Source organism: Saccopteryx bilineata, chromosome 6, assembly GCF_036850765.1.
Source record: "Saccopteryx bilineata isolate mSacBil1 chromosome 6, mSacBil1_pri_phased_curated, whole genome shotgun sequence".
Taxonomy (NCBI): domain Eukaryota; kingdom Metazoa; phylum Chordata; class Mammalia; order Chiroptera; family Emballonuridae; genus Saccopteryx; species Saccopteryx bilineata.
The window spans coordinates 193792906-193817700 of record NC_089495.1 but is presented as its reverse complement, the minus strand read 5'-3'; the positions used below and the strand labels follow the sequence as shown (position 1 = coordinate 193817700).

General features: G+C 47.3%; 1 protein-coding gene across 4 annotated transcripts in view; it reads left to right on the top strand.

The window, feature by feature from the left end:
* Positions 1-24795, top strand: part of EYA2 (EYA transcriptional coactivator and phosphatase 2) — a 201509-nt gene that overhangs the window by 150224 nt on the left and 26490 nt on the right. For 3 of the 4 annotated variants that reach the window (XM_066236590.1, XM_066236591.1, XM_066236588.1), the window contains one exon: positions 18813-18902. The exons of the other annotated variant lie outside the window; for it this stretch is intronic. In XM_066236590.1, the coding sequence (XP_066092687.1) occupies positions 18813-18902 (90 nt within the window). The remainder of the gene's footprint in view (positions 1-18812; positions 18903-24795) is intronic. 4 annotated transcript variants of the gene reach the window in all.

Sequence of the window (24795 nt, the reverse complement as noted above, 5' to 3'; positions counted from 1 at the left end):
GTCCATTGTGTTGAGCACTGTACAGGAAGCAGAAATCATGTCAATTGTGGTCCCAGCCAAAGCGGCAACTCACTGTTAGAGAAATAAGACCAACCAACCTAAAATGATTGAGGAATGATTAAAAACAGAGTGTTTGAATTTTAAAACAGAAACTGGGCTCTCTTCCTGTTCCCAGTCAGAGCATATGCTGCTCGAGGCTGTCATCTGTCCACTTCCTTTCCATTTCTTCCTACCCAGTTCTCAGAGCCAGAGCGTCGCTGTGGAGTCTGTACCTTCCCGCATGTTGTGGATCCATTAGAGATTCCCGGGAGAGCTGGAGCAGCCAGCGATTGCCACCTCTTTCCTAACCTCTCCTCCTCCTGCTCTGTCCCTGAACTCTACACTTTCCAGCTGAGATTAGGCAAATGCAAGGTGGTCAGGAGTCTCTGCCTGTGGCCAGGAAGGGATTCTGAGAGCGATTAATCAGCAGTTCTCCTGGGGTTCAGAATGGGTCAGCCCAGACTTCTCTTTTGTAACTTGCCTTCGAGGCAGCCCAGTACCGATTGGAAGCTCAACTCTAGGTCCAGTTGCATTGTTTGTTTGTTTTTATTTTTTCTTTGTTTTCTTCTTTTCCAAGTGAGGGGAGGGAAGATAGAAAGACAGACTCCCACATGCAACCCAACTGGGATCAACCCCGTGACCCCCACTGGGGACCGACACTCTGCCCATCTGGGGCCATGCTCTCAATTAAGCATGTTATGTTTTGTTTTGTTTTGTTTTGTTTCCGAAGTTAGAAGCAGAGAGGCAGTCAGACTCCCACATGTGCCTGACCGGGATCCACCCGGCATGCCCACCAGGGGGCGATGCTCTGCCCATCTGGGGCATCGCTCTGCTGCAATCAGAGCCTTCTAGTGCCTGAGGCAGAGGCCATAGAGCCATCCTTAGCACCCGGGCCAACTTTGCTCCAATGGAGCCTTGGCTGCGGAAGGGGAAGAAACAGACAGAAAGGAAGGAGAGGGGGAAGGGTGGAAAAGTAGATGGGCGCTTCTCCTGTCTGCCCTGGCCTGGAATTGAACCCGGGACTTCCACATGCCAGGCCGATGTTCTACCACTGAGCCAACTGGCCAGGGCCCCAAGCATGTTTTTTTAATAACTTGAGTGAGATATAATCACATGCCATAAACTTACCATGTTCATGTGTACAATTCAGTGGTCTTTAGGATATTCACAGGGTTGTGCTCCCACCACCATCTAATTTCAGAATGTTTTCATCATTCAAAAAGCAACCCTGTAACAGTTAGCAAACCCTCCTCTTTCTCCCTCCTCACAGGTCCTGACAAACACTTATCTACCTTCCCTCTCTAGAGAGTTGCTTCTCCTAAACCAGTGGTAGTCAACCTGGTCCCTACCGCCCACTAGGGGGCATTCCAGCTTTCATTGTGGGCGGTAGCAGAGCAACCAAAGTATAAATAAAAAGATAGATTTAACTATAGTAAGTTGTTTTATAAAGAATTAGATTTAACTATAGTAAGTTGTTTTATAAAGAATTATTCTGAGGCCCTGGCCGGTTGGCTCAGCGGTAGAGCGTCGGCCTAGCGTGCGGAGGACCCGGGTTCGATTCCCGGCCAGGGCACACAGGAGAAGCGCCCATTTGCTTCTCCACCCCTCCGCCGTGCTTTCCTCTCTGTCTCTCTCTTCCTCTCCCGCAGCCAGGGCTCCATTGGAGCAGAGATGGCCCGGGCGCTGGGCATGGCTCTGTGGCCTCTGCCTCAGGCGCTAGAGTGGCTCTGGTCGCAATATGGCGATGCCCAGGATGGGCAGAGCATCGCCCCCTGGGGGGCAGAGCACCGCCCCTGGTGGGCATGCCGGGTGGATCCCGGTCGGGCGCATGCGGGAGTCTGTCTGACTGTCTCTCCCTGTTTCCAGCTTCAGAAAAATGAAAAAAAAAAAAAAAAAAAGAATTATTCTGCCAAACTTAGCAAAAATCCGACATAAAGTACTTGGTAAGTAATTATTATATGCTTTAACTGGCTGTAACTCTGCTTTATAAATTTTATAAAGTAAAGTTACTTCCCTACTTTATAAATCACCATGACTGTGGAACCGGTGGGCGGTTAGAAAATTTTACTACTAACAGAGATACAAAAGTGGGTGGTAGGTATAAAAAGGTTGACTACCCCTATCCTAAACATTTGGAATCATACAATATGTGGTCTTTTGTGACTGGCTCCTTTTACTTAGCATAATGTTTTCCACGGTCAGCCATGTTGTGTCATGCGTCAGTACTTTTCTCCTTTTTCATTGCCACATAATTTTCCATCATATCGTGTTTTGTCTATCCATTCATCAGCTAATGGACAGTCAGGTTGCTGCTACCTTTGGCTATTATGAATAAAGTTGCTGTGAACATTTGTGTACAAGTTCTTGGGTGGACATACATTTCCAGTGCTCTCGGGTATATACCAAGGAGCAGCATTGCTCGGTCATACGGTGCCTCTAGGTTTAACATTCAGAGGAGCTGCCAGACTGTTTTCCCAAGTAGATTCATCATTTTACAGTTCTGTCAGCAAAGGATAAGGTCTTCAGCTTCTCCACATTCTCCCAGCCCTTGTTATTGTCTGTCCTTTTGGTTATAGTACTTTTAGTGGATGTGAAATAGTATCTCATTGTGATTTTGGTTTGTATTTCCCTAATGACTAATTATGTTGACTGACTAGTAATGTTTTCATGTGCTTATTGGCCATTTGTAATCTTCTTTGGAGAAATAGCTACAGTATTCAAATTCTTTGCCCATTTTTAATTAGTTTACTTGTCTTCTTATTGCTGAGTTACAAGAATTCTTTATATATCCTGGATACCAGTCCATTAGCAGATACGTGATTTGAAAATACTTCCTCTCATTCTGTGGCTTGTCTTTTCACTTTGTTTATGGTGTCCCTTGAAATGTATAAAGTATTACAGGGGCCAAGGGTTGAAATTAAATTTAAGGAAAGGAGACCAGGGATGGAGGCCTCATGGAGAAGGTAAATTCTTAATCAAGACTTGAAGGAAATGGAGGAAGAGATATCTGGTGGAAGAGCAAAGGGAAGGGCAAGTGCAAAGGCCCTGAGGCAGAAGTTTGTCTGGCAGATTTGAAAGACAACAAGGAAGCTAACGTGGCTGGAGCAGAGCAAGCAAAGGGAAGAGTAGTAACTCAACTGGCTTTTGCTCTAAAGTGGGAGCTGTGGATGTTTGAAACAGAGGAAGGACAGAGTTTGAGTAATATTTTTAAAGAACCCCTCTGGCTGCTCCCCTGGGGAGAATACACTTTAGAAGGGCAAGATTGGAAGCAGAGAGGCCAGTGAGGAGGCTACAGTACCAGGCCAGCTGAAAGACATGGTTATTTGGAACAAGTGGAAGAGATGGGGTTGTGAGAAGTATAGCAGTCTGGATATATTTTAAAGAACCAACCACAGATGCGATGTGATTCTTTATTCTCACCGCCTGGGCTGCAGAGACGTCCTATTTTCTGTCCATGGTCTCCCTATGAAGGGACCTGATCTCCTCCCTCTATTGCCCACTGGTAAAATCCTGTTGGACAAGTTCTTTTCTTTCTTGTATAAGTTCACTATATGCCAAGTACTCTGCTGTGAATGTTCTTACAAGTCGGACCTCAGGTGTGGACAGTGAGTTATTCATATTCTTTGTCCACACGAGGCCCCTCTTTTGTTTCACGGAGATACAGATGTGTTTCCTTTTGGACCCACTTGCGCCCTTCCGCCTCTGTTCCCCATGGTTTAATGGGGAGCTTTTCGTTGGTTTTCCTGTGGGACACGTAGTTTTCCTTTTGCATGCGTTCCTGTATGTGTCGCTGGCATCGTTTGGATGCCCTGTGCTGCTCCCGTCCCCCCTGTGCACTGTGGTTTTAGGTCCGTCCACGTTGCTGTGTGTCCAGTTCCAAGACTCTCACTCAGTGCTTCTCAACTGGAGGCAATTATGCCCCATGGGGACATTTGGCAATGGCATAAACATTTTTGGTTGTCACACCTCAGGGGAGTGCTACTGGCATCTAGTGGGCAGAGGCCAGGGATACTGCTAAATGTCCTGCAAAACACAGACGGTCCCCACCATAGAGAACTATCCGGCCCCAAATGTCGGGAGTGCTGCTATTGAGAAACCCTATATCTTCCTGCTGCTCTGAACCCAGAGTTCCACGTCTTTCTTATTTCCAGCCCCCAAGGGGAGGACCCCCAGCTCCCCCAACTCACCACCAGCACAGATTACTACGCGACGAGCATCTTTTAGGGACCGCTCTGAGCTTTACACCTTCTCTCCCACTGCATCCCCACCACAAACGTGTAAGGCGCGGCTGCTCCTGTTATACCCATATCTGGAGGAGCCGAGGCTCAGACAGGGGGAGTGATTCAGCCAAGGTCACCCAGCGTGGAAGGAATGAGAGCCAAGCTGTGGCCCACTGCTCTTGGGCCACTGTGCGTCTAAGGCGTGCCCCCAGGATTCCTGCGAATGTCCTCAAGGTCAACATTCAAAGTCACCGGAATGAGCTCTTCTGCTTGGCTGTGAGCTGGGTCTGATGTGTTCATAGCTTTATCCCCTGGTACCCGGCAGTGCCTGGCACATTCACATGACAAATATTTGTTGAATAAACAAATAAATAAACGCGTGTGGGCAGGGACTTTTCAGCCTGTGTGATTGCAAGTGCTGCAGAAATGACATTCCGGGGAACCTGCCCTCGAGGGACCCAGTATTCACTCGTGACAAGACAAGGGCCTGTCAGCATCTCTCCAGGGCCGGGGGATGCTGGGTGCCAGCCTGGCCTGGCCTCGCCCAGAGCTTGGCCCACAGCAGGGGCTCAGCAGAGGCTGTGGAGTGTTGTGCAAGTGTCTCCTCTAGGTCCGGAGCCAGTGACACTTTGGCAGGTGGGGGGTCTGGGGTGGAGCCAGGCGGCCCTTGTTGCCTACCTGAGCAGAATCCTCTCCAGGGCTTCCTACCGCGTCACACTTTTAAAGGGCCCCACTCAGTCTGAACGGACCAGAGGTTTCAAACTGGCAACCCAGGGCCAGGCTTGGCCTGAAGAGAGGTTTACTTGGGCCCCCTGGCATTTCCTTAAGTACTAAAGTCATTGCTAATATTTTTAAATCTGAATATTTTACCTAGATCTCTGGACATCTCAACTTCTCTTGGCAAATGAAGTCTGACAACATCAGGCTTGAGTTTCCAAAGAGTGGGGACCCGGGGACCCTTGGACAGGACATGTGCCCCAGGTAGACCTCAGCCCCCTTTACTCCCCGGAGTGGAGTTTTCTGCACGCTACCTGGGCTGGGGCTTGGAGCTATTCCATTCATGTATGGCGCCTCTTCACCCCCAGAGGCGTTTATGTCTATGACCCACCAGGGCCAGGTTGTGACCAGAGTGTCAGGGAGACATGGGACAGAGATTACTGGTCCCCTCGCCCTGCGGGTCCTCTGTGTGGACTCTGGTTCCCCTCCAACCAGATTCCAAGCTTTGTCAGGTGGTTGCAAACCATGCCTATAGGATCCTCCCAAAGTGCAGGCTCTTTACTTCCTAAAGGTCATCTGTCTGGGGAATCTGTTACCATGATTCTGTTCGTTCAGTGTGGTTTCAATCCCCACCACCACCTCTCCTTCTCCTAACAAATAGAAGAGAAACAGGGATGCTCCTGCAGTGTCACGTCCTTAGCAAAGCCTCTCCAACCTTCCTGGCTCAGTCCACCCGCCCGATGGATGGCTCAAAACACCAGGGGGCTCGCCTAACACAATCACAAGTGTTCATTTATTGGTGTGATTATTTGTAGAATAGCGCTGTCATTACCATTATTAAAAAGCTGGGACTGCCTGACCAGGCGGTGGCGCAGTGGATAGAGCGTCGGACTGGGATGCGGAAGTACCCAGGTTCGAGACTCCGAGGTCGCGCGCGGGCTCATCTGGCTTGAGCAAAGAGCTCGCCAGCTTGGACCCAAGGTCGCTGGCTCCAGCAAGGGGTTACTCGGTCTGCTGAAGGCCCACGGTCAAGGCACATGTGAGAAAGCAATCAATGAACAACTAAGAAGTCGCAATGCGCAACGAGAAACTGATGATTGATGCTTCTCATCTCTCTTTGTTCCTGTCTGTCTGTCCCTGTCTATCTCTGCCTCTGTAAAAAAAAAAAAAAAAAAAAAAAAAAAAAAAAGCTGGGACTGAATTTTCAGTTACCAGCCTCACTAGGGCCACACCTTTGTCCCTTGTGGCCTCCCCATTTCCATCAGCATGACAGCTGGATACCTGTGACACTTGGGGATGTTATTCATAGTCTCCCACATGTCACCCAGAGGGACAGAGCCACAGCTGCCCAGAGCAGTGTCCTGCTCATTGACTCACCCTCGTTGACTTCCTTCCTCTGCCCCCTTCCATGCTCTGCCACCAGTGCTGCCCAGGGTCACCTCCCAGGTAAACTGCTTGCACCTGAATCCTAGGCTGGGGGGTCTGCTTCGGGGAGACCCAGACTAAGACATCTAGGGGGTCTGAATGCTCAAGACATCTTCATGATTGGTTCTTATTGGAACTGAAACTGCTTGTTGTCAAACCCCTGGCGTGTAACATAAGCCCCTCCTGGCTACCTGAAGTGTAGGCAGGGACCGGCATCTGTTAGAAATGCAGAGTCCCCGGTCCCATCCTAGAGGAACTGAGCTGGAACAGACATTTAAACCTGACACCCAGGTGATTCCTCTACACATTAATCTGTGAAGCGGGATGTAAGCTATGAATTCGCCTGGTGACAGCTTTTCTCATGGATCCTGCCAGTCTTTGTAGCTAGACCTGGAGGAGGCTGGGTAGGCAGAGCCTGGACAGATCTTGGCTCCTGTGCCCCTCCGACCTGCCGCGGCCCTCCCCGGAATCGTGTCTCAGCGGTGCTATTACGTGATTCCGGCTGGATTCCGGAATCCAATACCCAGCGCCGTGCCATCGGGATTCGATCTGGTCCACTTGGCGAGGCGCAGCGTGGCCTGTCCGTTACCGCTTTACAAACTGAGAAGAAATAAAAAACCTCTGGTTTTATGACCCCGCAGTTAAAAACTGTTTGTAGAAGTTGCTAAGGTTCAAATCGAAAGTGTCCTCTCTGGAGGACTATTAGTTAATTCGGGAGACCACAGATCCTCTCCTTTCCTCTCTTCCCAGCCCCCGCCCCCTGCCCCGTCTACCTTGAGATGTAGCGCTAATTCATTTCTGCCGTTCAGACATCTAGAGCTTTTCCATCCTTTGACAAAACACAAGCCAAAGTGCTTAAGGACATCTGTTTATTTTATTTCTTTAATGAGAAAACCTTCCCCGTTTCTCCGGCTCAGCTGTGTTTATTTACATTGTGTTAGCCATGTGAGGCAAGCACCTTGGAAGTTGAAAGCCTGGCCGGGTCCTCCCTGGCCGCGGCCTCCAGCTCTGAAATGGAGTCAGCCCTGCCCAAGGAAAACAGAGTCCTTGGAACTCTATAAAATAGATTTTCAAAATAAATACCGCCTAATTCACTCGGTAGATGTGGATTAAGTCAAGATGAATACAATTTGGAAAGGATTTTCTGAGGAAGTCGGAGATTTCTTTCCCCCACTGGGGGTTAAACCTTGTATTGAAATCGTTCGCCACCCCTCACCCCCTCTCCCCCCCACACACACACACTCCAGCTCTCTTTTTAGTTCACGTAAAAGGTATTTAGTCTTTGTGGCCAATAACGACATGCTGGCTTTGATTGGCCCTCTCCAGTGATGATTATTTGCTTTGTAGAACTAGGGATGGTCACTTCATTCCACCCAGTAAGGGCAAGAAAGAAGCAGACATCTGCAGTTGTCATTCTGGCGGGGGTGGCTGAGGAGGAGGCTGGCAGCTTTGAAAGATGTCCTAGAGGTGAATGACAGTTACAGGGGCCACAGGCTGGGCTGGCTTGGGGTGGGGGGAACCCTTTGTAGATTTAATCCCCTGTAATAGTGCTTGCCTGAGCCAGGAGGCCTCCGTGCCAAGTGCCTCTGCTTATATATTTTAGAGCATTAAAGGATTATTTCCAACATAAAATATATTTTAGAGATGGTTTTGGGGTTGTCAGAAAAGAGCTCATTAGCAGAGGCTTCCTTTGAAGCCCCGTGCGCTCTGCTGCTTAGAGAGAAACTTTGCAGAATCACTCAATTTAGGTTGAGAGTCTCGAGCTAGCTTAAGACTGCTGAGTGCTTCTCATTTTCCACCCACAAATCTAACAGATGCCAGCTGCTTCCCCAGACATCTTCTGCCAACCTTTTATTTTTCCCCTTCTCTAGCCCTACCTTTCAATGAATGTTGAATGGCACCTGAAAATAATAATAATAATAATAATAATAATAATAATAGGGATTTAAATCTTCTACGCAAAACCTACAACAAATTGTCAATTGGGTTAGAGTGAGAAGCCCTTTTGTCCTCTGTAAGTATAGGGGTTGCTGCTCACAATGGTAAGTGGTGAAAAGAAATCCCAGGCACCCTGTGAACCTAAATAATGGGAACAATTTTCCTTTACACTTAACTAGCAGGTCGAGAAGCTGTCTCCCCCAGCGCCCCACCTGCACTGTTTACGGTACTTATTTCCCAACAATAGGGCTCTTGAGCTGTCCAGAGATCACTGGAAATCCCGTGAGGCTTTGGTGATGAGGGTGTCACTCGGTGAATGGCAAGAAGGTGTCAAGGCGGTTGTATTAGGGGTTGACTTTGACAGGGAAATAGGAGGTCTCCCCCCACCATGCCTGCTTCTCACACTTCCTCTGTGAATTAGTGAGATTGGGGGCCTCTCTGAGAGCAGAGGCGGGGAAAGGTCTCATGCAAGTTCCCCCGATGGAGCCTAAATCAAAGGAGAAACATGCAGTTTAAGCATCTCTTTGGAAAAGTCCATCCATGGACGAATGGATAAACACATCCTAGGATATTCACACATGGAATATTTTTTAGCCGAAAAACGGCACAAAGTTCTGATCCATGCTACAAGGTGGATGGACCCTGAAAACATAACACTAAGTGAGAGAAACCAGGCACAAAAGGTCATATACAATATGTGATTCCATTTATATACAATATCCAGAATAGGTAAATCCATAGAGATAGATAGATTAGGGACCAAATGCCTCATGAGAATGGAGTTTTTTTCTGAGCTGGTGAAAACATTCTGGAACCATATAGGGGTTTGCTCATCTGTAAAATGAGGAACGGTTCCTGCTCCACAGACCTCAGTAGACCAGCCTAAGAATTATATGTTTCCCAAGGAGCCCTGTGGGTACTGCTGCAGGGACATAGACTTCCTGCAGCTGGTAAAAGATGAACAATTTTTACTTGAATCAGTAGCATGTTTTTGTTCATTCTTTTTTTTTTTTCAGAAGTTAGAGGCAGGGATGCAGTCAGACAGACTCCCACATGCGCCTGACCGGGATCCACCCAGCACACCCACCAGGGGGCGATGCTCTGCCCATCTGGGGCATTGCTCTATTGTGGCCAGAGCCATTCTAGCGCCTGAGGCAGAGGCCATGGAGCCGTCCTCAGCACCCGGGCTAACTTTGCTCCAATGGAGCCTTTGGCTGTGGGAGGGGAAGAGAGAGATAGAGAAAAAGGAGAGGGGGAAGGGTGGAGAAACAGATGGGCACTTCTCCTGTGTGCCCTGGCCGGGAATCGAACCCGGGACTTCCACACACCTGGCCGACACTCTATCGCTGAGCAAACCAGCCAGGGCTGTTCATTCATTTTTTTAATGCCCTGCTCACCTGGTATAACCTGGGTATACAGTGTGTCCGTAAAGTCATGGTGCACTTTTGACTGGTCACAGGAAAGCAACAAAAGACGATAGAAATGTGAAATCTGCACCAAATAAAAGGAAAACTCCCAGTTTCATACCTATTCAGTGCAGTTCGATGTGGGCTCACGCACAGATTTTTTAGGGCTCCTTAGGTAGCTATCCCGTATAGCCTCTACAGACTCGTCACTGACTGATGGCCTACCAGAACGGGGTTTCTCCACCAAACTGCCGGTTTCCTTCAACTGCTTATCCCACCGAGTAATATTATTCCTATGTGGTGGTGCTTCGTTATAAATGCACCGATATTCACATTGCACTTTGGTCATGGATTCGAATTTAGCGAGCTGAACTTTCCTCTGTACCGTCCACATCTCGACTAGCATGGCCGTGAACTGCTCCACTGTATACACGGTGTTACATCATCATCTGCACATGCGCACATGCTGCCACATCATCCTACAGAAACTGGGAGAGTTTTCCTTTTATTTGGTGCAGATTTCACATTTCTATATTCTTTTATTGCTTTCCTGTGACCGGTCAAAAGTGCACCATGACTTTACGGACACACTGTATTAGCAATAATACTTTGTAGGGTCTATTGGGGAGGAGTAATTGAGCTAACACATGTAAAGTGCTTAGAACTTTGCCTGATGCCCAGTAAACAGCTTTTGTAGACTAAATTAATAATAATATAAACATTGTATTTTACATATAATGTTATAGAATAATATAAATAAAAATAATACAATAATAAATGAATAAAGAACTTGCCTTTTGAAGAACTGTATCTTTAGAAGCATGTTACTGGTTGTGTAGGAATGTCCTCTCTGTAGAAGTTATGGTGAAGAATACTACCACTAATAAGAAGAAGCAGAGGTCTCAGCGTTGATGAGGAGTGTTGGTGCTAGACAGACTCAGCAGCACGCACTTGGTATGAACTTCCATAAACTCCATGCCCTGAAATGCCCCTCGGTCATGGACATGTTAGGGTGATCATCTCATCTGGGTCTGCCTGGAACTTTTAAACACTCAAAGTCACACGTCCCAAGAACCCCCTCGGTTGGGGCACATCGGGACAGTGGGTTCCCCTACTCCATGTTCACAGCTCCATTTATCTATTTATTTATTGGGATTTTTTTGTTTTGTTTTTAAATTTATATCCTAGGAAATGCTTTAAAAGCTGCTAGACACCTCCAGCTGAAAGAACGTTTTTCTAAGGATCAAGAAATCTAAGAGATCGGGGTAGTTGCATAAAGTCCCCAAAGGTACCAGTTTAGACATCTTTCTTTGTTCTCTTAAATTTGACTGCTATTCTGTCACTTGCAGTCAGCTCGACTCTTTTGTGACTCAGTGAAGACGGGACTTCCCTTACAGCTCTTGCGGCAGAATTCTTGTTAGAGCTAATAGACCCATTTGCTGAGCTAAGAAGGTCTTTTCTATTTTCTGTGTTCTCCTATGAAACGGGCAAAGAAAACCAGGCTGTTGTTTATTTTAACTTGACTGTTCAAACATGTGAATCAGCCTATTTTTTCTTTACAACCATCATTTTCTTGTCTTCCTCTTTCAAACAAGCCGATCTGTTTTCCAGGAGTTTCCAAGTAATTAAACCCAATTAAAACCATTAAATTCTCTCTTTTAATGACAACTTTATTATTAAAGCTAACCACAAGGAGGAGATTTAACTGGCAAAGCCCTCCATTGTGTGTTAATCCATCCCTAACCTCTGGCTGACACTTCCAAGAGATAAACCCCACAGAATAGGGAGGCTGGTTGAATGAATAGCTTTAATTAATACTTTTCTTCCTTGTGGCAGAGTAATTATTTGTTCAGCTTGTAAACAGCTACTTGGAGGTGATTTTTTTAAAAGACCCAGTTGGCTTGTATAGTGTAATGGCTTTGATTGGTGTGTTTGTGTGTTTTTTCTTTAAGAGAGAGAGGTGGGAGAGGTTTCCATCCCAGATAGGTGCAGAAGCTCATTGTTCTGAACGTTGGGATGTCAGGGTAATCACAGGAGAAAAGTGAGGCCAATGCAGGTGGCATGCTGCCTATGTTTGTGAACTGTCTCCAGAGTGGGCAAGTCTGCCCTTTGCAGCAAAAGTCTGCATGCCCCGACAGAGCCTCCCCGAGACACAAGCCTGGCTCGCAGCCGTCTGGGCGCTGAGATGAGAAGGAAGGGCCGGATGGAAACATGCCAAGCCGAGCTCCAACCCTGCAGTAATCCCCTGACCTTGCCTTCAGGTGGCACCTGACAAAAAGACAGCCCAGTGCAAGTGCTGGATATGGCCAGCGAGCCCCCAAGAAGCCATTCTGTGAATGAGGACCCGCCACCAGGAGAGCTTGCTCTGAGCCCGCCACCCATCTGAAGAGCTTTCCACGGATGTATCGGCTCATGGACTCTCCCTGTCACCGTCGGAGGGAAATGCTACAGCTGCCCACATCGTATAGATGAGCAAACAGGCACAGCCATTTGCCCAAAGTCACACACTTTCTGGCAGGAAGACCCGAGCCCGGGTTTACAGACAGGTTCCTGGCTGCAGCGTTGGTCCTGAACCAGACACTGATTCACTGCACTTGGAGACAGGAAAACAGCCTCTTCCGTTCAGCTACTCGGGGGATTAATTTTTTTTTTTTAATTTAGCTCATCGCCTAGTTAGAAAACCAATTACATTAATAAGGTTGCCCCACTCTGTAAGGACAAAGTTGACTGACACTAAGGACCAAGCCTTTTGATTATTTTAAAATCATTTAAAGCAGTAGTTCTCAATGGGGCGGTGGGGGGGGGGGATTTGCCTCCCAGGTACATGTGGCAATGTCTAGGGACAATTTTGGTTGTCACAACTGAGTGAAGGATGCTGCTGGCATCTAGTGGGTAGAGGCCAGGGAGGCTGCTAATACAACGGGACAGCCCCACAGCAGAGAACGGTCTGACTCAAATGTTAACTGTGCTGAGGCTGAAAAACCCTGATTTATTGAATGCTCAAATTTTTCATTCTAGAGACATTTTGTAAACACACAAAAGCCATGTTAATGCACCCACCTGTCAGCCCCCCTAAAGAACTGGGCCAACCTGCTTCTTTAAAAATAATTAAGTAATTATCTTAGTGATTTTGATGGTTAATCAGGCCACCAGAACCTTTTCAGAAACACCCTTAAGGAGCTAACAGTTCTCACCCAAGCATTAGTTAGCTTCGGATGAACTTGCTCACACGTGACTGCTTGACGGCCACTTCCCAAGTCCCAAACGTCAACCTCTACTTGTTATATCAGTTTCCTTCCAGACAGCCTCCTGAGGAGCATGGCACAGGGTGAACTAAGTTCATCAGCCAGGAAGCTGCTTGCTGAGAGGTGTGTTCAAAATCTCTGGATGCCTCTTTGGAGCCGCCCAGACATCCTCCCCTGGGAGGACTCAGAGAAGCACCTGGAGCAGGGAAGATGAGCAGGTGGTCCGGGAGGGCTCCCACCTGGGACTGTGTCAGCTCAGAGGGCTAGGACTGGGAGGAAGCTTAATACCTAGGATGTCACATTTCAGGGATCTCAGAGTAGGGACTGTGGGTTCTCCTGTCTTCATCTCAAAGGACCTGACCATGACATTCCACCAGAGATGGCCTTGATCAGAATGAAAAAGATCTTGGAAACAGCTGACCTTCAGTCACTGTGAGAACAAGATGACATTTACATAGAGTTGTTTGTTTGTTTGTTTGGTTGGTTGGTTGGTTGGTTGGTGTTTTTCTGAAAGTTTGCTTTGGAAACATTGCATTTGACACCATTAATGGACCGAGAGAGGAACTGAAAGTTGGTTACTCAGACAGGTCTTTCCACATCCCACCTCTTTTTGACTCCTAGGATGACATCCTAAAAAGTTAGAGGCTACCAAGAAGTGGGGGGGAGAGGTCGGGAGCAAAGAAAGGATTCGGAGTCCTCCAGGTGCACAGCCCACCCCACCATCATCAAAACCGACCCCTGAGAAAGCTGCAGAACATCAGGGCATGTTGGGAAAACCCTGCAGCGCCTTAGTCTGCTTGGTCCCTTCCCTGGGCGACAACCACCCACAAACTCTCAAAGATAACATTCCGTCCATCCCAACCCCCCCCCCAGCCCCCGCACAGTCCTTCAACGGACCAGTTACAAATCGAAGCCTGTTTTGGAAAAACTCCCTTTTCTCAGTTCTCCATTCTGGTTTTAAATTGATTGTTTCTTAAAAGCAAACCTGTTTCTGCTGTTGCTTGTTTAGGAAATTAACCACTGAGGTTTGTTCCCCTTGACTCGGAAGAGTCTGTAATGATGAAGAAAATGGTTTTCATGTGAGATGGCACCGTCTCGTGGGGAGGGTGTTCCTGCTGGGGCTATAGAAACAGGTTCTCCGCTTAAGGGAGTGAGAAAGTGATCGGAGGATTTGGACAATGGCCAGCGCTTGTGGCTCGTGTTCACACACCTGCTATCCCACGTCATCCTCCCTGCAACGTTAGGTGGCAGAGGGATCAGAGTGGACCTGGATGGGTCAGTGGCCTTTTATTAGCAAAGGAACACGGCGTGAAGGTTTCTGTATTTTAGGCTTTATTTCACTGGGTAATATGCTGGGTCAGACAGAGGGTCCTTTCCCGCAAACTGCACAGAGTGACTGAAGCCTACAGATCAGGCAGTGTGTTTATGGAGGGGGTTAGGGACATATCATGGTGAAACCTATGGCTTTTGTCTCGCCCTCGCTCCAGATGTATCTCACACTAATTAATGCTGAGTCTCCACCAGTGTCTTTTTTCTCTTCGTTTCTCAGTCTTTGGAAAAAAGACATTCTCTCCTTGGGTAAAAAGTGGTCTGGCCCAGGGTAGTCCTCTGCACTACTTAACTTCTGAGACCGTTGTGTTCCTGGGCTAGTCCAGACGCTTCCGCCTCTGTACAACTAGTTTCTGTCAAGTTTCTTGAAAGGAGCGCCCACATCCGCAGTTCAGAACAGTCCGGTAAGCAGCATGCGAGCAGGTTTCAGGAAAGCCAGAAATAACAAGAATGCTCAGGAACGGAGGGGTAATCTAAGGATTCTCCTCGGAAACATTTAGGTGCCTTTGAATTTTTGTTTTAGTTTTTAATTAGACAATAATTATTTGAATTGCTTCTCTTTGAAAAAAGTTTTAGAATATTCTAGATCTAGATAATGCTGAAGTTCACTTGATCATCATCACCCCTAATTCCTTTTCCTGCCTCTGCTTGCTGGAGGTAATTACTGTTCTGACTCTGGGTATATCCTTTCTGATATTTATAAATATTTAGGTGCCCATGGAAAATAGATAGGAACAGTGTATATGTTTCTAATATACAGTAATAACATATAGTATATAACTTTCAGAACATTGCTGCTTTCACTCAACAGTATTTTTTTCTTTTTGGGTTTTTTTTTGGGGGGGTGTGTATCCATGTTAATATGTGAAAATCAGGTTTATTTCTTTCCATTGAATTTAGTTCTCCATCCTTGAAAGTACTACTATGTTTTATTTCTCTAATCTCCTTTGGCTGGACAGCTAAATCGTTTCCAGTGTTTTGCGAATTATAAACAATTCTATAATGAACATCTTTGTACATGTCCCTTGCTCACACGTAGGGAGGTTTTTCTCTAGGATAGATGATAAGAAGTGGAATTCCTGAGAATGTTTTATTTTTAATTTAGTTTTTTTTTTAATCCAAGAAATACATGCATCTTGTTTAAAACTCATCTAGTCCTCCAGAGGGAAGTATAATGAAAAACAGTCGTCCTCAGTGAGCACCACCACCACCCCCTTTATTTTTGCCCAGAGGTGACAACTTTCAACTCCTGCTGATTCTTTTGGTTTTACCTCCAAATTCCTAAGTAACCTACTTACGTTACTACTTGTTGATTCTTCTTTCCTATTCGGGTACGGTCTCCGGCTCGCCAAACTAGAACACAAGGACGCAGCTCTCGCTTCTCGTCCTTGCCCCCGTCACACACACGCAAGCTTTCTCTGCACGTCTTCCCAATGTCGATAAATCATCATTTCAGCTTCATCCACAGAGTATCAGCTTTCTGATCACGATACAGCAACGTGTCCCCGATAAGCCATTTTGTACACAATAATTCCTTTCCCTGTTTTCTGAGCCGGCCTGGGAGTGGACATTTTTCTAAATAAATCCTTTCAGCAGATGAGTCTGGATGGCAGCTGCTTCTTGCTTCTAGTCCCATACATTGAGGGCTGGTCCATCGGTGGTGAGGTGTACAAACCGCCCGGCCAAGAAGGAATGTGCAATTGTGCCGAGGTGAAATGGTTTGGGGATGAGTCATGCATGAAAATACCCCCCACCCACCCCGCAAAACCTTTTCCCAGGTCACACAATGATTTCCTCCTTGGCCCGGAAAAGTTTGTTTTCCTCATTTTCTCTTCATTTTTCACTGCGTGCTCTACCCGGCGACGTCCAGCCAGGACTCAGAGTGCTAAGCTTTGGCGGTTGGGGCTCTGATGAGGTGTTTTGCCTAATGGCTGTGTTCCTGGGTTTCATTCTTCACAGTGTGTGTGTGTGTGAAGCTGAGATCACCAGTGACACTTTTTTTCATTTTTTTAAGGGTCAAGAAGGGTTGAGGTCATTAATTATTTACTTTTATAATAGAAATAATACAGCCTTTTGGTTAAAAAAAATTTTTTTTAAGAGGAAGAGAAGTAGTATATAGAGTGACAGTACAAGGTCCTCTTTGCCCACCCCCATCCTGGGCCCCTTCTAAGACCTGTAAAGCAGTGCTGCTCTAGAACTGGAGTTCCTAATGCAGGCGCGGTAGCCAAGTGGTAAGGCGTCGGTCTCATAGAACTGGAGTTCCTGAGTTCATATCCCAGCACTTCCGAGCTATGTGACCTTGAACTAAGTTACCTAACCTTTGTGAGCCTCAGTCATCGCATCTATAAAATGGGAACATAATGGTGCTCACCTCAAGGAGCTTTGTCTGAATTCAATGTTAATACCTATAAAGTGACACAGAGAAGACATGTAATAGCTATTAACCAGGAGTATTGCTAAATGTTGTATAGCCTTTAGGACCAGTGGTTCTTAACCTTGGCTGCATACTGAAATCACGTGGGAGAGCTTCAAACATTCCTAATACCTGGACCCCACCCTCAGCGATTCTGATGTTACAGGTGTGGGGTGCAACCTGAGCCTCGGGTGTTTCAGAATGTTTCTCACATCATTACAATGTACAGCCAGGGTTGAGAACCCTTGTATTAGTTGGGATTGTGAGGTTATGCTGCAATAACAAACAGCCCCCTAATCTCATCGACCTCTTATTTATGGTGCGTATCCATTGTGGTCTGCTGCAGCCTCAAACCGCCCAATCTTGGCTCTGGAACCCAGGCGGACAGGGTAGCTTCTCTCTGCAGCCCTTAGTCTTGTGGATTGGGAAGGGCAAGAGCATGGCGAACCATGCACGGACTCCTAAAGCTTCTAACCGGAAGTGAAACATTCCCTCTGCGCATATATCATTGGCCAAAGCAAGTCACACCTGAGTTCAACAGGGAGGGTCACTATCAGGTGCCAGGAGACTGGGAACAGCCAGAGAGTAGATATCTTGGGCTCTGGGGACATCTGGTCTCTGTTGCGATGACTCTCGTCTGCCTTCAGAGCACAAAAGCAGCCATAGAGAAGACACTGTCAAAAAAGTGTAAAAACCATTCTTAGCTTGGGAGCCATATAAAATGGGCAGCAGGTGAGATTGTGTATGCCAGCCCCCGGTAGGCATCAGCGTCCTCCAGGAAGAACCTCTTCAGGAAGGGACATCAAACACGGGTGAGGAGTAATGCAGCCCATCACACCATATCCATAGAGAAGAGAGCGAGAACGGGAATGCGCCCTTTTTTGCCCACTCTGTCTCCCACATGATGCTGTGCTACCACTTACTTTTGTTACTGAACACTGTATTTCTTCATAACAGTTTCATATGAGTAGCACGAGCGTGACTTTATTTTCTTCTTAAGTTTTCCATTGATTTGGAGAGAGAAAGAAGTATCAACTCATTCCACTTAGCCAGGGGTCCCCAAACTACGGCCCGCGGGCCACATGCGGCCCCTGAGGCCATTTATCCGACCCCTGCCACACTTCTGGAAGGGGTATCTCTTTCATTGGTGGTCAGTGAGAGGAGCATAGTTCCCATTGAAATACTGGTCAGTTTGTTGATTTAAATTTACTTGTTCTTTATTTTAAATATTGTATTTGTTCCCATTTTGTTTTTTACTTTAAAATAAGATATGTGCAGTGTGCATGGGGATTTGTTCATAGTTTTTTTTACAGTCCGGCCCTCCAACGGTCTGAGGGACAGTGAACTGGTCCCCTGTGTAAAAAGTTTGGGGACCCCTGCACTTAGCTGTTCCATTTAGTTGTGCACTCACTGGTTGCTTCTCGCCCGTGCCCCGACCAGGGATAGAACCCGCCTCCTTAGCATGCCAGGCCAATGCTGTATGTATCCACTGAGCCACCAGGCCTGGGCTACGACTTTATTTTTTCAATAGCTGCCTCGTTCTCCCTGGTACGGATGCACCCTAGTGGGTTTTGTTCGTGTGTTTGTTTTTACCATTAATCTCTATTGCTAGATACCGGTGGCATTTACAATACCAGAAGGAGTAAGCCAGCCTCCACAGAGAGATTGTTGTAATAAGAGAGCCAGCATCCCGGCTCTCCGGTAGTTTATACCTGGTTTATACTGCTCCCCCCCTGAAATCTCGCAGGCCTCCCCAAAGACACACATTTCCGAGAGGCCCTCATCACTGTAGCCGTTTTCCGGTCCTTGCAGCACTGAACGGAGTTGCAATTCCAGGGGCCGTGTCAGTGGGGGAAGATCGAAATACTAAAAAGGGTGACTGTAAGTGATGAAAAACTAGAAGGGAAGTCTCAGAAGCTGCACAACATTAGCACCCCGACCCCCCACGGAGACACGGTTCTAGCCGGTGTGTGCGAACTGTGCAGATGAGGAACGGCCTTTCAGAGGCTGGGAGGGAGGCAGAGGGAGGCTGGGCTGACAAGGCTCACTGGCACGTGACCCTCCCTCTGCCTTCTGACAGGACACCACGACGTCCGTGCGCATTGGCCTGATGATGGAAGAAATGATCTTCAACCTTGCAGACACGCATCTGTTCTTCAACGACCTGGAGGTTTGGCCCTGCTTGTTTCATTTCATACTCGCGTCTCGTTTGGGAGAAGAGATGCTGCCTTTTACTCTTTTCTTCCTCTTTTTTTTCTTTGAAGGCTGGAAACTTGGGCCAGCAGCCCCCAAGAAGGCACACAGCTCTGGCCAGCAGCGGGTTTATCGAAAACACGCTTCCCTTGCCTGGCTTTCCTCCCCAGCTTCCCTGGGCAGTGAGTGGGCCTTTCTCTCCGTTGGCGTGGTGATGTCCACTGGCCGTTTTACTAATCCATTAATAAAGGCTGCGTTGTTTCTTCCTTCTGAAATTTGCTATTTAATAAGTTGATTAAAGCAAATGAGTACCGATCCTCCCGGGTCAGTAATAATGAGCAGTAGCCCAGGATGGGAGCTTTTAAAAAACAATTTACATTCCCCCTGAAAACATGTTTTACACAGAGAGCGAGCGAGCAGGGGGACTCTGCTTATTTAAAGCATCTGCTACTGTGCCCCTAAGCAAACTGTCCAGGGAGGTAGGGAACGGGGAAAGGAGCTTCGGAAGTAAATGTAATTCATTTGTTTATACCCAGCCTATCTCCAAGGGCTTAGGGAGAATGTTAAACGGAAAATGTATCTTAAATAGAACTACTTAAAAGCAAAGGAGTAGAAAACTAGGGTGAGGCATTGTACCCAAAGAATCCAGCTCAAGCTAACTGCTCAAGTTAAGTTCCGAGTTAATCCCTGAGCTTCCTGGTAGCCAGAGCAAAGAGGGAAATATAGTGCATTGCTTCCCTCTAACGAAAGAGCAAGCAGTTTTCTCCAAGGTGAAAATGGCTTTTTATGGCTGATAAGAGGAGTAATGTGGGCATCTCCTGGCTCACTCTATAAATTATATTCTCTCTTTTTTTTTTTACTTTATTTTCTTTTTCTTTTTCTTTTGTATTTTTCTGAAGCTGGAAACAGGGAGAGACAGTCAGATAGACTCCCGCATGCGCCCGACCGGGATCCACCCGGCACACCCACCAGGGGCGACGCTCTGCCCACCAGGGGGCGATGCTCTGCCCCTCCGGGGCGTCGCTCTGCCGCGACCAGAGCCACTTTAGCGCCTGGGGCAGAGGCCAAGGAGCCATCCCCAGCGCCTGGGCCATCTTTGCTCCAATGGAGCCTTGGCTGCAGGAGGGGAAGAGAGAGACAGAGAGGAAGGAGGGGGGGGTAGAGAAGCAAATGGGTGCTTCTCCTATGTGCCCTGGCCGGGAATCGAACCCGGGTCCCCCGCATGCCAGGCCGATGCTCTACCGCTGAGCCAACCAGCCAGGGCCTAAATTATATTCTCAATATCGGTTTGCCAAATTAAAAAATAAAGGCAACCTACAATAAAACTGTTTGTGAAAGAACAATTCTACTTCTCCTAGTAGGAATTTTCCCCCCAGAATCTAGGAAGTCCCGGAGGATGAAACCGTGCAGTAGAAATATGAAGGCTACGAGTTCCATTCGTCCCGACTAGCACAGAGCGTGTCTGATGTTGATCATCGGGAGAGGATGGATATGGGGCTTCCTTTCCAGCCTGCGGCCCGAGACTTGCAGAGGGGCAAGTCCTGCCGAAAGCATCAGTCTTGTGTTCTGTTCAGTCTAGGCGAGCCCCGTGGGCCACGGTCCTCCTGTCGATAGAAAAGAATTGTTCTCCCAACATCCGTTTCAAGGAGAGGCTCGAGGTAGAAACTCGTTAATGAAGAAAGGGAATACCAGTAGCGTGGAGGCCCAGGACCGTCTCTTTGGCCAAAGGCAGTGTGCGGGCTTCTTTTACAATGACCTCTCATGTCTTGGCAGAAAAAAGGAAAGGGGAGGAAGGAAGAGAAGGAGAGAGAGAGAGAGGAAGGGAGAGAAATTAAGAGTAAAAACAAAGCCAAACAAAATAAACATGGCAGTTGAATTCAGCAAGTATTTATGGAGCCTAACAAAGTAAAGACTCAACTGACTGCAATAGCAACTCCCCCCCCCAAAAAAATGGAAGTTATTGGCCCTATAGGGGAAAAGTCCAGGGTAGGTTTAGCCTTTCCCTGTCGTCTCCTTTGAATGTTAGGTGCATGAAAGCAGGGACCAAGTCTGTCTGAGTCACCCTAAATTCCCCAGGCCCAGGCAGTAAACAACCAAACAAACTCATAAACAGGAAAGTTTGTGACGATGAAAAGGATGTGAAAAAAATAAAATAATGATGTTTGATGGTAATGGATGGGTGAGAGGGGGTGGGATGGGGAGGTCAACATTCTCAAGTGGTTAAGGAATGCCTCTCAAGGAGGTGACACTTGAGCCAAAGCCTGAGTGATGACAGGAGCCAGCCAGGTGGAGATGGAGGGAGGTGGGATCAGTAAGTGCAAAGGCCCTGAGGTGAGAACATGTGTGAAGTAATGTAGGAGCAGAGAGAAGGCCACATGACAGTAGTGAAGGAGGGAGCTCGGGGTCAGCTGGGATCAATGAGCCTGGAGAGGGAGGCATGGGCCTGGCCTGATCACAGACATCGGAGTTTATTTGTAAGTACTGTGGACAGCCGCAGGGCCAGGGGGCACACACCACCTGGTTTAGGTTTTTAAAAGACCATTCTGGCTGCTACAGCAAATGAGCAATAGGAGGGAAAGGTGGAGGCAGAGAGAACTGGGGGAGGTAACTGTGGTCCAAGCGAAAGAAGGATGGTTGAATTGAAGTGGGAAAAAGCTGTGGGCTCTGGGATGGAGGGAAGGCCCAGGGGATCTGCTGATGGGCAGGATGTGACGAGGAGGGGAGAAAGGAATCAAGGGGGTTCCGGGGCTCGGGCCAACCAGGGCAAGGGTGCCATTCTCTGAGATGGGCAAAACGTGGGATGCAGTGGGGGGATTCATCCCTCTGTCGAGGGCACATGGGGTTTGAGATATCTGGGACACCCTGGTGGAGATACCAGATTGACAAGCAGGTAGACGAGTCTGAAGCTCATCTGCAGTAAAGACGCCAGACACATAGTAGGCGCTTTGTCAATCCCGGTTGAACCCGAGGTGCAGAGCCATGCATGTTGTGGGATTGGTGTATATGTTTCAAGGGACATTTCCAGAGTCTTGCCCCCTCTGCTGTTCCTCGCTGGCCCTGAAGTCAAAGTTGCACCTTCTGGAGAACAATCTTAATTACCAGCTGGAGCTATTCAGGGAAGCCAGTTTGTTTTTATTCTCTAAATTTTTCAAAGATGTCCCCAGTGCCAGAAGCCCCCAGGGCACCTTGGCAAGATTGAAACCAGGTTACGCAATGGAGAAGTTAAGACTCACACAAGTGAAAACATATTGCTTGCTGGTGAGGGAGCCCCTGTTGAAATCTAAAGGTAGCCTCCCGTGGCTCCCAGGGAGGCCATTGGGATTGAGGAGAAGCCCAAGGCCTGCAGGAGCCCAGCGGTGGCCCGCTCCTGCAGGATGGTTGGGCTTAGGGGACAAAGTCAGACCCTTTCTGCTCCGAGCCTGTCATCCATCTGTAAATAGGAGGTCAGCTCCTGAATGCAGTAGCCATGTATGGAGAACTCACTCTCTGCCAGGAACTAGTCTCTAAGTGCTGTGGATTCAGTGGCAAACAAAACACAGCAAGATCCCCACCCTCAAGGCATTGACCTTCCAGTTGGGGAAGCAAATCTAAACGACTGAATATATATAATATAATGTCAGATAAAGTGCTCCCGAGAGAGACCAGCAGAGTCAGACAGGAGATAGTTATAGGGACTGTTATTTTACTTAACGAGGTAAGACTTTTTTGACATTTGAGCAGAGGTGTGAAGGAGATGAGAAATCTGGGTGAAGAGTGTGTCAGGCAGAGAGAACAGCAGTGCAAAGGCCCTGAGGTAGGTTATACAACCATGGCAGCTGGAGGGGAAGGAGCAGGAAGGATTGTGGTGGACAGTGGGGTTAGAGGGAAGGTTCTGTGGGGACTTTGTGCACCATTAGGCTTTGGATGATATTCTAAGGGTGACAGGAAGCCACTGGAGGGTTTTGAGCAAGGCAGCGATGTGATCTGATTTATGGCTTAGAGGCTCCCTCTGTCTGCTGGGTGGAGAACAGACTGAAGGAGGTCTGGGTGGAAGCAGTTTAGACCAGTAGTTCTCAGACTCCCAGAAGCACTCAGGAGAAGAGTCTGTGAGGCATAGGGACTGATCAAAGACGAGGTAGGTGCCACATTCAGCTGTATCTCAGCCCTTTAGGGTGTATGTTCTGAGTTTAAAGGCAAGCACCTTCTAATAAGTTCATCTACCTTTGAATGCTGGCTTCACCATCTCCAGACTATGTGACCTGAGCAAATCACTCCCTCTCTATGTGCCTCGGTTTCCTCATCTGTTAAATGGTTAGAAGAAAAACCCCAACCTTCCAGAGTTGTGATGATGACGGGGGATGGATGAAGGCAGTCAGCCCAGAGCCTCTCTCTCTCTCTCTCTTTCTCTCTCTCTCTCTCTTCCCCTCCTGCAGCCATGGCTCGATTGGTTCAAGCATATCGGCCCTGCGCACTGAGGATAGTTTTGTGTAGCCTCAGCCTCAGGCACTAAAAATAGCTCAGTTGCGAACATGGCCCCAGATGGGCACAGCATCAGCCCCAGACAGGGGTTGCTGGGTGGATCCTGGTTGGGACACATGCAGGAATCTGTCTCTCTATCTCTCCTCCTCTCACTTGAAAAAGAAGGGGAAAAACTAAATTGTTAGATATTTATTTTACAACGAATTAGAAAAATATAACTAGCTTGCCCAACCCCTGATTTTACAATAATTCAATATCAGTACTGCAGTACAGCAAACCGTGACCCACATACAAGGTCAAGACCAGCATATCTTAAATAATTCAAGAGTAGGCAAAATAGAACATAATAGGGTATACCACAGAATAGTAGTGGTGAATACTGTTTTAAGAATTACTTCAATAACATAAATTATGTTTCAGTAATGTAAATCTCTATGTGATAGAAAACTTCTTACTGAAGGTCACAGTCGGAACCATTTGAAAGCCATGCTTCAGAGCAGGGCTGTCCGACAGTTTTCTACAACGATATAAATGTTCTAGTCTGCACTGTTCAGTATGGTAACCACCAGCCAGATGGGGCTATTGAGCACTTGAACTATGACTAGTACAACTGAGGCACTGAATTTTTCATTGTATTTAATTTTAATTAATTTTAATGTAAAGAGCCACATGTGGCTGGTGGCTAGCGTACTGGACAGAACAGAACATTTACATCCTTGAAGAAAGTTCTATCAGATAGTGCAACTCTAGAGTTTTCATTTGTAAGGGACCATATTTTCAGTTATGATGGTAATAATACCTGAAATCACAGCTGACATTTACTAAGAACTTACCAGGTGTCAGGCGCTGTTCTGAGAGCATTTTATAGATATTAACTTATTTAATCCTCACTATTATGATCCTCATTGTATTAATCTGCTTGGGATATTATAACAAAACAACCATAGACTAGATAACATAAACAACAGAAATCAATTTTCTTATCGTTCTGGAGGCTAAAAGTCCCAGGTCAAGGTGCCCACCAATTTGGTTTCTGGTGAGGACTCTCTTCCTGGCTTGTGGAAGGTCACCTTCTCACTATGTCTCCACATGGCCTTTCCTCGGTGCCTGTGGAGAGAGAGGTAGAGAGAGAGAGAGAGCTCCAGTGTCACGTCTTATAAGGACACTAATCCTGTTAGATGAGGGCCCCACCCTTATGACCTCATTTAACCATAATTACTTCCTTAGAAGCCTCATCTTTAAGTACAGCCACAGTGAGGGTTAGAGCTTCAACATACGAATAGGGGGACCACAAACATTCAGTCCATCGCAGCCACTTTACGAGTGAGGAAACTGAGGCTCAAAGAGGTTAAGTGGGCCCTGGTTAAGCGCCCATTTGCTTCTCCACCTCCCCCCTCCTTCCTCTCTGTCTC